The following is a 12,442-nucleotide window of genomic DNA, read 5'->3' as shown; positions in this document are numbered from 1 at the left end:
TGAAATATTTTTCAAACAGTTGGAGGGAAACACAAAGAATAAAAGTTAGAAGACTATTATATATCAAGGAAGAATGAAAGCAGTTGTCCTGGGATCCATTCACTTTCTTTATCAGGAAGAAACTGTAGGAAAAGTAGATAAAGAAGTTTAACATACTTGCTAATAATATACTGTTAACTGGTCCTCCTAGTAAGCAGGCTAATGATTTTTGTTAGGAGGAAAGTCCTCACCTGAAAAATGTTCTTAGCAGGTTATCCCTTGTTAAGGGCACTTATAGTAAACAAACCCCAAAATCTGTAGATTTATAAGTCATGGCCCAATGGAGAAAATCACTTAAGCTATCCAACCCTGGGGACTAGAGTGGAGAAATTTCAAAATCTAAATGCATTTTGTTATGAGGTAATAACTACACTTCCTCATTTAGAAATCTTGTCTAGTCTGGGCCACAAAGTACCTGTCTGACGTAGAAAGGAAGGACATGTGGCATCACCCAGAGTCCCAGATCTGTCTCCTTGCTTCACATGCCTTTGACTGCATGTCTCTGAAACTATGAGTAAAGCTGGACTCTAGCTAAGATCTCTAACATGTGTCTGATTTGATTCTTTGTATTGGCTGACAGGCAAAAGATCAAAAATAATTATGATCAAAGCCTAACTTTAATTAATACTACTACTTTAGTAGGATAAGTGAACTAAATGTTAATTTGATACAGATAATGAACACACTATCCTCACAGGAAAAATAAGGCATCTTTTACCCTATGAACTTAAAGGAGAAAACAACCAAAAATATATAAAATTACCGAGAAACTTTCTCAACAAATTTTTAAAAAGCAAACATAACTAGAAATATCACAAAATGCTAATATATGAAAATATATCATGATAAACCTGTAAGCCAGTGAGTGTACACAACCCAGAACTCTTCTAAACATGTCCTGTGAAATAAGAATCTGCGTCATTTACAGAGCTGTGGTGAAAATCAAATGACAGGATATAAATATTATCATAATCTACACCATTTTTCCTATTTGTGGTCCTACGAATGCCAACCACTTAGAAACAGGCTATGAAGAAGCAGGAGACCAGGCAATCCTAACAGCTGATGCAAGCTCCAAGGTTGGTCTGAGTGGGAGACTCGAGAACGTCCAAAGAGACGAAGAATGAAACAAAATTAGAAAGTTTTAAAATAGAGAAGTAAGGGTAGCAGTCACAGCAAAGTCTCAAAGAACTTGCATGTTCTCTGTGTACAGGAATACTCAGCTTACAGAAAAGTAACAGTCTCAGCGAGGAACAAGTAAGAAAAAATAAGCATAGAGAGCTGTGCTCACATTTAACTGTGAGGAATTAAAGAATCTGAAAATATGTTGCACATCTTTGGGTCTTTGTTTCCTACATGAAGATGAGTATCATGTTTACTATATATCCTCATCGAATCTCTAGGAAAGTAGAATCTAGATATATTTCAGGAAGTTCTTGCCTTACTGAAGCAGCACAATTAAGTAGCTACCTCCATTCAATTCTTAATCCATTCCTAATCACTTCATTACCATCCACCTAATAGCTTTTGACCTTAGGAAAGCTGCTTGACTTCTCTAAGCTTCAGTTTAATATTCTGTAAGATTGGGACAAGATTGATATCAACTTCATAAGACAGTGAATATAAAAGACACAATGTAGTATCTGGCATATAGTAAATGCTTAATAAAAGCCAGGCATTACCTTTGCTATTTAAGAAGGAATTTCTTGAACATTTTGATTGATTTCAGTATATGTATTAATTCTACCATCTCCTTCTCTAGCTAACTAACAGGAATCTGTAAAAGTTGATAAGCTACTTTAATTTCCAAAGAAAAGGAACTATTTCAGAAGACAGTACTTTTACTAACATCAAAGGTAAAGGCATGAATACTATTAGAAAAGGCAGCAAAGACTTGGTATTCATACATTATAGTCCATAAAATTAGAACCTATGATTTTATAGTATCATAAAGATCAGGCCATTTTTTTTTCTTGGCCAGAAAACACAAACTCCCATTTCTAAAAATACCTCAGGTTTCTTCTTGAGGAAGTCAGCTTGCAACAAAATACCCTATTATCATAGAAGGCAAGTATAGGACAATATGTCACGAACAAGTCTATAAAAATATAGTGGCTTATATAGTATAAGCCAAAGAAAAATTCATCTGGAAAAACAAATTACGTAGAGGCTTTTCTCCAAATTTAATTGAGACTGTAAGTTTTCTGTTTTGTGACTATTTCTTTGATACTCCCATGTAGATGATGAACACTTCCTGAAGAACTCACAAATGACGTTTCAATTAAAAAAAAAATCCTCTGTACATTTGGTTTTTTTAGAAAAGTACCCTACTTTTGTAAAAAGAATTATGAACAAGAAATAAAATTTCAAATGTGGGAAAAGCATACACTCTTTCTAGTACACTTTTTATTCTGGTTTTTACATTTCAATGTAATCCAGTTTTTACATAACATTATGAAAGAAGTCGATGTCAGAGTACTGAATCTAGACCACTACTACTAAGAATTTGAAGAATACACATACTATTAATTTTACAAATGCAAGGAATATATAGGCTATGAATTTTAGCTTTCTATGAAGCAACAATCCCATAGTGGTCCTTAATAATCATATTAAACCAGGAAATCAAAGAAACAAGGTCACAACACTGCAATCTTATAAACCTATATACTTTAATTATCACTGAGTCTGATTTCCTATAGCTGATGAACTTGAAGAATAACAGAAAATAATGTTCACATACAGATCAAATAGGACTTTTCTTTCTAATTAAAATAAATTTACTATTGAGAGCTACAGAAAGATTAATAAATATATTTTGATCTCAAACTCTTTACACACTGCATATAAACTTATTGTATATATCTTTTCCAGGGTAAAATAAAAGCAGCAGTTAAACAGCCGTTTAAAGCATCTGAATAATTTAGGACTACAAAAATGACTATTCAGAAGAAATTACAGGGAAAAATTTAGGTAAGGAATGTAATTTAGTAAGGATCTTGGTTAAGAGAAAGTGAAAGAGAAAAGTGGATAAATAGCAATTTCTCATCTCAGTGCTACACTAAAAAAACTACAGATTTTATTTCTTGGAGGAATTTCATGGGAAAAAAGGTACATGAAAAAGCCTACATGTGTGATCCATATTGACACAAACAATAATATGGACTCACATAGAGAATATTTAGCTAAATGATTAGATAAAAGAGGGATTAAAATTTTGAGAAAGAAAAGATACAGTGAATGGATTCTATGAATTTTGTAGACTTGTGAATATAAAACCAATAAAAAATACCCCACAAAAAACATAGTCAAAGAACCACCATGCCCCACCACTATTTCTACTCGGATTAACTGTGATAACTTTGTCCTATAAAACACTTTACCACTCCTTCCAAAGGAAAAAATGGTGTGAAGCTTTGATGATCTAACTCAATTAAAATATTGTTAGAGAATTCTCTTGCTCTTTTATCTGTCTCAAAAGTTGAAGTTATACCAAAATATAATAGTCAAACATACATGCAAAATGACCCTGCAATTAAGATAATTGTTGGTACCAAATGTTGTTTTTAAGTTCTGCAATAAAACAGTCTCCCAGACATTTAATAGTATGTCATTTGGTAAATGAAAGTTTCCACAAAGTAAGAGCAGTGAGAAGACCTAAAAATTATGCTAGTGAAGAGTCTGGCTGAAAGAAATGAAAATACAGATCATTTTTGTCCAACACTAATTTTATTTCAAGTTACTACAGAGCTGAATAAAATGCTGACATCACCACACAAAAATTTATTGAGCTGGCAATAGGCAAAGCATGATGTCAGCCACCAATATTACCATCTGCATTACCAAACAGCACGAACGCTTTAATTCTTGAACTTAATGTCAACTATGTGTAAAGTTAGAGTGAAAATTAAAATTTCAGGCATGAGGCATTATTAAGCATAGATGAGTTTAGTTTGGCATAGGTTCTATGTAAATTATTATAGTACTTTAAACAAATTCAGTAAAAAACATGGAAAAATGCAACCTTAAACATATTACAATTTTCTAAATGTGCTAGCTACATTCTTCACCAAATAGACCCATAAAAATAAGTCTGTCAACTGGCAATAATATTCAAATAACCAATATCACACACACACACACACACACACACACACACACACACACACAGGCTGAGAGGAGACACAGAAACACACACACACACACACATATATACATACACACACACACACACACACACACACACACACACACACAAGGCCTTACCTTCATAGCATGAATTTCTTCAAGCAATCGTTGTGCTCGTCTCTGGTTTTTTAACAGTGCATCTTCAGTACCTCTGTGAAAATACATGAAAATATACAGCCAGGTATTTTAGACTCAGATCATAATGAAAAGTCTCTTCATTTCTCTTAGAAAAGAATACTCTCTAAATAACAAACATTGTTATCCTACACTACCCGACACAGATACCAATTCCATCAACAAACCCAAGTTTTTGGCAAATATAAGCACTGTTTGGCATTATATTAATGACTATCACTACGAGTAATAGTCATTGGCCTTTTAATTCCTTAATGGAAAGCTGAATAATATATTTTTTAAAGATTTATTTATTTACTCATTCATTCACTCATTCATTCATTCATGATAGAGAGAGAGAGGCAGAGACAAAGGCAGAGGGAGAAGGGAGAAGCAGGCTCCGTGCCGGGAGCCCGATGTGGAACTCGATTCCGGGACTCCAGGATCGCACCCTGGGCCAAAGGCAGGTGCCAAACCGCTGAGCCACCCAGGGATCCCCTGAACAATACTTTTTAATCAACTGTTTAATGGCACATTGTATTTGATGTAACATAAGCTGAATTCATGAGCTATAACTAAAGGTCAGATGTAGTTTTATTAAATAAAATTTGTTCTCTGGAATTAAAAGAGTACATAAAGAGAAATATCTGATTACATCAGAGAGAAAGGTTATTTATGATAGAATAAGAAATTAATCAGGAACAAATTACATGTGAAGACTAAATATTTAGGTTGAAAGCATTAAAACTGTAATATGCTTACTCTAATACTAATGATAATGAAATTAGAAAATATTAAAAAATAGATGGAACATAGTATTTTGATAAGCACTTCCACAAGGTAATCAAGATTTCAAATTATTCAGTAATTCAAGGAATAAAGTGATATAAAACCTTTAAAACTGATTCAAGGAATTACTAGATTTATTAAACATCAACCTCTTAAAATAACTTCCAACAACATAAAATTCATAAATAATTCCAAAGGACCTTCATTCTGAAAAGGCCAGAAGGAGCACTCTGGAGAAAAAAAAAAAAAAACAAAAAAAAAACCAGAAGAATTTACTGTGTATCTTAAGTGAATGTGGCCCAAACCATATAAGGACATGCTGACACAGCACACTGTATTCCACTCAAATCCTCTCTCCATATAAAACAAAGTGCTGTATGAGTAAGAACCTCAATTATTCCTTCTCGTCCCACCCTCAAATTTGTAAATACTGAATAAAAACAACTTCTGACATTTTATTGGTCATAGGATCATGACTTCAAGTGACTAACTTTTTTGACTTCAGTCTGCCAACACTCCTGACAAGTTTTCGGATAACCAACACTCGGATTCTCTTCACTTCTTTTCTCATCTTCACAACCTTTGAGGAATAAAAGCAAAATTAGAAAGGTTCTCTTTTAATTCAAGAAGAAACACTTTATGTTGAGTCTTAATATTACAGTTTAACTCCAGTCACTTTAACCAAATTTTCAACCATATTCACAGTTTGATGAAATCAAACTTCTTCCATAAACAGTGAAGGAGTAAATCAACATTCTAAAAATGTGTCTGAAGACTTAAGAGAAACAAGCTATGATTTTTTTAAAAAGTCACAGCATTCTCGATGATTAGTATTTTAACAGTGCATTTATATTTTGTGTTTGGAAAATAATAAATGGTGAGTTCCCTGAGATTACAGAGCATCATACTCATCTTTGGACGCTTGTGATTTAAAACAAGCTTTACCCATACTGGCAGTAATTTAATTTACTGAATGAGTGTTTATATTATCCAAAGCAAATGTGTGAAAGTGGTAATATTTTACTTATTTATACAGAAACCCTTGCATTTTTTTTTCCAGTAATAAATATCAAGCATTAACTTTAAAAGAAATGTTAAAAACTTAAGAGTGCATGTATACACGCACACACACTGACAGATGCTTTAAATCATCCCGTTTGACAAAAGTGCTGAACTCTAAGAACAGAAAAACAGAAAGAGTGGCCAAGAAGTGAAAATATTCTAACGATGAAGAACTACATGTTTAAGAGTACTTAGTTACTTAGTACAACGGGATGCTATCATTTTGAGTTTATATTCTGCCTGTCATTATTAGGAGTCATATATCTTATCAATTCTATAATGTCCTTCTTCCCGTTCTCTAATTAAAGAACTATGTAAAATTCAGGTCAGATATAATCTTTCCTAACAAATCTTCCAATGACTTCTTCAGGTAGAGATATCCCCTCCAACCTCTGTATTCCCACGAAACTTTGTAGGTAGGATCTGTATCACTGTACTGTTCCTAACTGCTAACTGCTCATGTGGCCATCTTATTCTATAGCCTGGGCACTCCTAGAGGACAGGGGCCTTGTGACATTTGATATTCTCTGAGCCTTGCAAGAGTGCCTGGCACATAGAATCCCTCAGATTCTCCTTGTCAAAATAGCAATATCAATATCATACTGCTTCTTCAAGGCTCTTGCATTTGGCTTTAACATATTCTTTTACTCTCAGTATATTGCATCCCCTTAGTCAGTGAAAATACTGGCAATCAATGTACAATTTATCTCTGCCCTAACTTTTGCCACCAGTCTCGGTGACACAGATATTCATGTTATATAACCTATCCATTATTATATCCTCACTTGTTGAATTTCTTTTTTCATGATCTAATCTTATTCAATCTCAGCACTCACGTCCAAGGTCACACTATAGTCCTTGTTATCACCATAAGGGTTCTATTTTTATAACCATTAATTCAAATACTCTACACTGAGATCACAATGCCTATCAGTTTCCTTGTTCAATTCCACCTACCAACACCATCTTTGACTTCACTGGGACCAACAAGTTCACTGATTCCTGTACTTTATTTTAAAAGATCAGTTCTGTTCTTTTTAATTTTCCTACTAGTCAGCTTATATACATGATCCACACTTGCCAATACCTTAAACTCCATCCTTCCTGTTAGCAATCTCTCTAGTTAATCCTGGATGAAAACATCATCCTGAGTTGTTTTTCTCCCCCAAAGACTTATTTATTTATTTTAGAAGGGGGCAGGAGAGGGAGGGAGGATCCTCAAGTAGACTCCACACTGAGTGCAGAGCCAGGAGAGGGGCTCAATCCCAGGATCCCAAGATCATGACCTGAGCTGAAACCAAGAGTTGGCAACCTAACCAACTGAGACACCTAGGCACCCCTCATCCTGAGTTCTTTTTTCGCAGTGCCCCCCCCCCCCGCCCCAAGAGCTGGGAAATACTTGAGATATTCTATCTACTTTAAATTCATTATAATTAACCTAAAATAGGTTCCTACACTCTTAGCTAACCTATTATATTTTTTGGGTCAATTTCTTCTATAATGACTATTAAACCTTTGCCTGTTTTCTCAAACAGCTAAACTTCCTCTTTCTCTTTTCCAATTTTATGGAGAAAATGAACATCAGAGGGGAACCATCATCTTTCTACCACCATGAATGCAAATTTACATGTATCATCTACTGTCCTCTATAACAAAGTTATAAGAAATTCTCCCACAGTATCTGACATTCATCTCCTTCCTAGTTGTGTTTTGGATCTCATCTTTTCTGCCTTCCTAGAACCTGTACTACAGACTACCCCTTTACTCTAGCACTGTCAATCTCTTCAATGGATGTTTCTATTGATTTTTCATTGTCCTTGACTCACTTTCACTAGAAGCAAGACAAAACATCCTCATTATAAAGATCACTAAGAGTACCCTCTTTCTGTAACTGCCCCAGAGCCAAGCTTTCAGAGGCTCAAACTCTCCATTTTTGCATGCCACATAATTCCAGTTAGATTTCCATTTCCATTAGTCCACTAAAAACTGTTACAATAGACACTAACGATTTCTAAAAAGTCCCTCAAATACAACAGAAATTTTTCAGGCTTCACTTTACTTGCAATTTCAGGAGCATTTGACATTTTTGAGCACTTTCTTTCTTTTTTTTTTTAAAGATTATATTTATTTATTCATGAGAGACATACAGAGAAAGAGAGGCAGAGACACAGGCAGAAGGAGAAGCAGGCTCCATGCAGGGAGCCCGACATGGAACTCAATCCCAGGTCTCCAGGATCAGGCCCTAGGCTGAAGGCGGCGCTAAACCGCTGAGCCACCTGGGCTGCCCTTTTGACCACTTTCTAGGAACATTTTCCTCTTCTTTTCATGATAAAATACTCTCCAGGGTTTCATCCATCCTCTCGAGCCACTCTACCTTGGTCTTTGAACATTCATCCACTCTTACCAGTCATAAGTTCAAGGGGCAGCCCTAAGCCAATCTTCTTTTAACAATATACTTTTTAGACCTAAGTGATCATACCTGTATAATTCCTACCTAAACAAATTGACTCAATAATTTCTGCCTTCAGCTAAGATCTCTCTAGCTCCAGACCTAACTGTGCAACTGCTTGATATTTCCTTTTGAGCATGCTTAAAATAACCTATGATGCACACTTGAACCCATGTTCTTCACCTCCAAATGGATTCCTTTTTTGTTTTAAATTTTAGAGAAAAGAACCCTTTTGTTCAATTAAAAACTGAGGGTTCATTTTAAGCTTTCTTTTCTAGATCCCTCACAATGAATCTGTTATCAAGTCATGTTAATTTTACCTCCTAAATATATCTCAAATTGTACCACTTCTTCCCCTATCGTGACCTCCTAACTCTCTTGGCTGAGTTACTGGTAACTGGTTTGTCTTTATCCATTCTTGCCCCTCTCTAACCAGTTATCCACATTTCACTCAGAATACATATCTTAACACAAGATTTGACGACAGAACTTTACTTAATTAATTCTCTTTGGTGGTTTCTAGTTTGTCTTAGGATGGCCAGCCACATGGGCCTTCTTTAACTCCTCTGTCTTCCCCATGCTCCCACCTACCACCAGGTCTTTACACTTGTTTCCTCTGGTAGGACTGCTCTTTTTATCATTCTTTCATTTTATCCTTCTGATTTTGGTTTAACTGTCATTTCTCAGTGAAATCATTTCTGACCTTCTAGAGAGGGTTAAAATCCCCCTTTATAAGTACTTAAGAGTGCTTCTAGAACTTATCATGACCATTATTTTAAGTTTAATATACTACTTGTAATATGATTACAATCTGATGTGTCCTCTTCCCAGTAGGTTATAAATTCCATGAAGGTCAAGTGTCTGGTTTTATTCAACATTACATTGTACCATCTAATGTATTGACGATACAGTGTGAAGTTTCAATAAACCTATATTATTTAAGTAACCAGAAAGGTTATAATACTTGTTCGTTCACTGTTTCAAATGCCTAATAAATTAACAAAGTGCAGAGTAATCAGGTTTCTTTCCCACTAGATAGGCTAACTCCTTTGGAAGTTATTTTGAAGTTAGGTTTAGAAAAGAAATTTACTTGCATATTAAAAAGCCATTTAGATTAAAGTGAAAAAAATTCTTACATTTCATATGTAGGAAAATGGAGGTTTATGACACATAACTTGAAAGTCATTTATAAAATAAATTAATAGTGAGTGATAAATTATGCACCAGAATGTATTAACAACTGTTTCTAACTGCTATACCCTGCAGGTGCATAAGATGATTATATGCTTTTTGCTAACTGCTGTTAACCAAACTTAACTAACGAAATACAGTGAACAGAGTTGGTCCTCAGTTACATTCCAATCATGGGAAAGCTAAACTCCAATTTTAAAATTCCAATTTAAGAAGTACTATGTTTGCCATTATTGCATTAGGGAATTCTAAAAGAAAAGGGAATGCTTTATATATGTAGCTGCATGCCAAAACCAAAAAATCCTTTTCTAGCTTATTGACTTTTCCAAGATTTGTGTGTAGGCAGTAGGAAAATTTGATTAAGTTTAATACATTTGAAAAAAGTAAGTACATTCATTTTATGTAACAATGGAAATTTTATTTTTATTTTTTTACAACTGCCTACCCAAAGCACTTTGCTTTCTTCAAGCATTTAACTTTATTTTTGCAAAACTGACAAACAGGTACCAAGAGCCTCTTAGGATTCAAAATTCATTTTCACTTAGGAAGTTGGTTGACAAGAAACCCACAAGTCAACAGACAGGCCTAAAATGTTCAATACTGTCAGTAGGCCGATGCACTACTTAAGAGCAATGTGCTCTGGTTTTCCAACCAAAAGCACAGACCTACCATTGTTAGAAATGTGAAGAAAGTATGATACTGTCTGGGAGGGAAGGAAGGAAAGAGAAATAGATCAAGGAGAAAATAAAGGCCTAACAATGGAATGAAATGTGTTGACAAAGAAGAAACAGGAAAAAAAGAGAAGGGAAGACCTTGAAGAAAGAAACTGAATGACAAATCTCCAGAAGAGTGAACGTAAACACAGGAAAGGGAGCCGCAGAGAGCAAAAGCTGGCTGGCAGGGTTTTAATTCAAGGAGATTCCAAAGAATCTCCAGTTCAGGGATGAGAAATCCAATGTGTATTAGAATAATTCAATTATGGGGACAGATGTTCATAGCCCAACAATGAATTGTGCAATTAAAGCCCCTTTCTAGGGGATCCCTGGGTGGCTCAGTGATTTAGTGCCTGCCTTTGGCCCAGGGCGTGATCCTGGGACCAGGATTGAGTCTCACGTTGGGCTCCCAGCATGGAGCCTGCCTCTCCCTCTGCCTGGGTCTCTGCCTCTCTCTCTATGTCTATCATAAATAAATAATCTTTAAGAAAAATAAAAATAAAAATAAAAATAGAAATAGAAATAAAACCCCTTTCTAGGGACACGTGGGTGGCTCAGTGGCTGAGCGTCTGCCTTTGGCTCAGAACATGATCTCAGGATCCAGGATCGAGTCCTACATCAGGCTCCTAGCATGGAGCCTGCTTTTCCCTCTGTCTGTGTCTCTGCCTCTCTCTCTCTCTCTCTGTCTCTGTGTCTCTCATGAATAAATACGATCTTTAAAAAAAAAAAAACCAAAAACCTTTTTATAGTTCTACATTCCAAGTAGACAATGTAGATCAGTAGACAATAAAATAATTTTTTACAATGTGAGCCTTACTGTCTTACATTATATATATCTAATAAACTAGCTTTCTCATTTTATAGTCTCTTATAAGCTACGGTTATGTGAATGTGAATGTGAATTTGCTCTTGAAAGAACGAGCTATACTTTTGGGGTAATAAGGATAGCAAAGTTCTGATCTATAAAGCTGAAAGCAAATTATGGTCCAAAGACAAAAGCAACTATTACTTTGAATTGAATTTTAGTTAACTATCTGAGGGCCAGTCAACTAGACACCCTCTTTTGGTAATCCACTGACTTTGCATTACATTCACATTAACCTGAAACAAAACCCCATAGTTACTAGAAAACAATTATTCCAAGACCTTAGTATTGTTCTATGAGAGCTTAGAATGCTAAAAAAATCTGAGTATATCTATGTTTCTTAGTGTACATCAAAACTTCTGGTTACTCATTACTTATCAGATTGCATACCAAAAAAAAATATATATATGACAACACATTCTGTCCATGAGGCTGTTACAAAATAGGTGCTCTCATATGCTGCTGATATGAATACAAACTGGGTAGGTACTCCTTCTGGAGGAAACTCTGGCAACATCTAACAAAAATCCTACTTCTAGGAATCCATGCAGAAAATACATCTTCAACAATAGGAAAGGCTATGCACGAGACTGTTCACTGCAGCATTCCTATAAAATGCTGCATAAAAGATAAAATAATGCATATAACTAAAGCACAAGCAATATGGTATTCTAAATCAATGCAGGAGATACGCATGTATTATCATGAGTAAACCCTAAAACTGTGTGGTGAAAAGTAACTTCTAAAGGTATTTTTAAAGATTTTATTTAAGGATGCCTGGGTGGCTCAGTGGTTGAGCATCTGCCTTCAGGTCAAGGTGTGATCCTGGGGTCCCGGGATCAAGTCCCACATCTGGCTCTTTGCATGGAGCCTGCTTCTGTCTCTGCCTATGTCTCTGCCTCTCTCTGTCTCTCATGAATAAGTAAATAAAATCTTAAAAAAAAAAAAAAAAGATTTTATTTGCTAGAGAGAGAGAGAGAGAAAGTGGGCACGTGCCGAAGTGGGGGAAGGGAGCAGAGGGACAAACAGATT

At 35.2% G+C, this 12,442-nt stretch overlaps 1 protein-coding gene across 5 annotated transcripts in view; it reads right to left on the bottom strand.

The window, feature by feature from the left end:
* SRFBP1 (serum response factor binding protein 1) overlaps positions 1-12,442 on the bottom strand; it is a 64,398-nt gene that overhangs the window by 44,327 nt on the left and 7,629 nt on the right. For 4 of the 5 annotated variants that reach the window (XM_035697327.2, XM_025432297.3, XM_025432296.3 and 1 more), the window contains 2 exons: positions 5,622-5,710; positions 4,306-4,378 (listed from right to left, as the gene is read on the bottom strand). In XM_035697327.2, coding sequence (XP_035553220.1) covers positions 4,306-4,378; positions 5,622-5,701 — 153 coding nt within the window. In that variant the 5' untranslated portion in view covers positions 5,702-5,710. The remainder of the gene's footprint in view (positions 1-4,305; positions 4,379-5,621; positions 5,711-12,442) is intronic. The other variant, XM_025432299.3, reaches the window with a different exon arrangement.

This window comes from Canis lupus, chromosome 11 (genome assembly GCF_003254725.2).
Source record: "Canis lupus dingo isolate Sandy chromosome 11, ASM325472v2, whole genome shotgun sequence".
NCBI classification, from domain to species: Eukaryota; Metazoa; Chordata; class Mammalia; order Carnivora; family Canidae; genus Canis; species Canis lupus.
The sequence above is the reverse complement of the archived record's forward strand: the minus strand, read 5'-3'. Positions and strand labels throughout refer to the sequence as shown.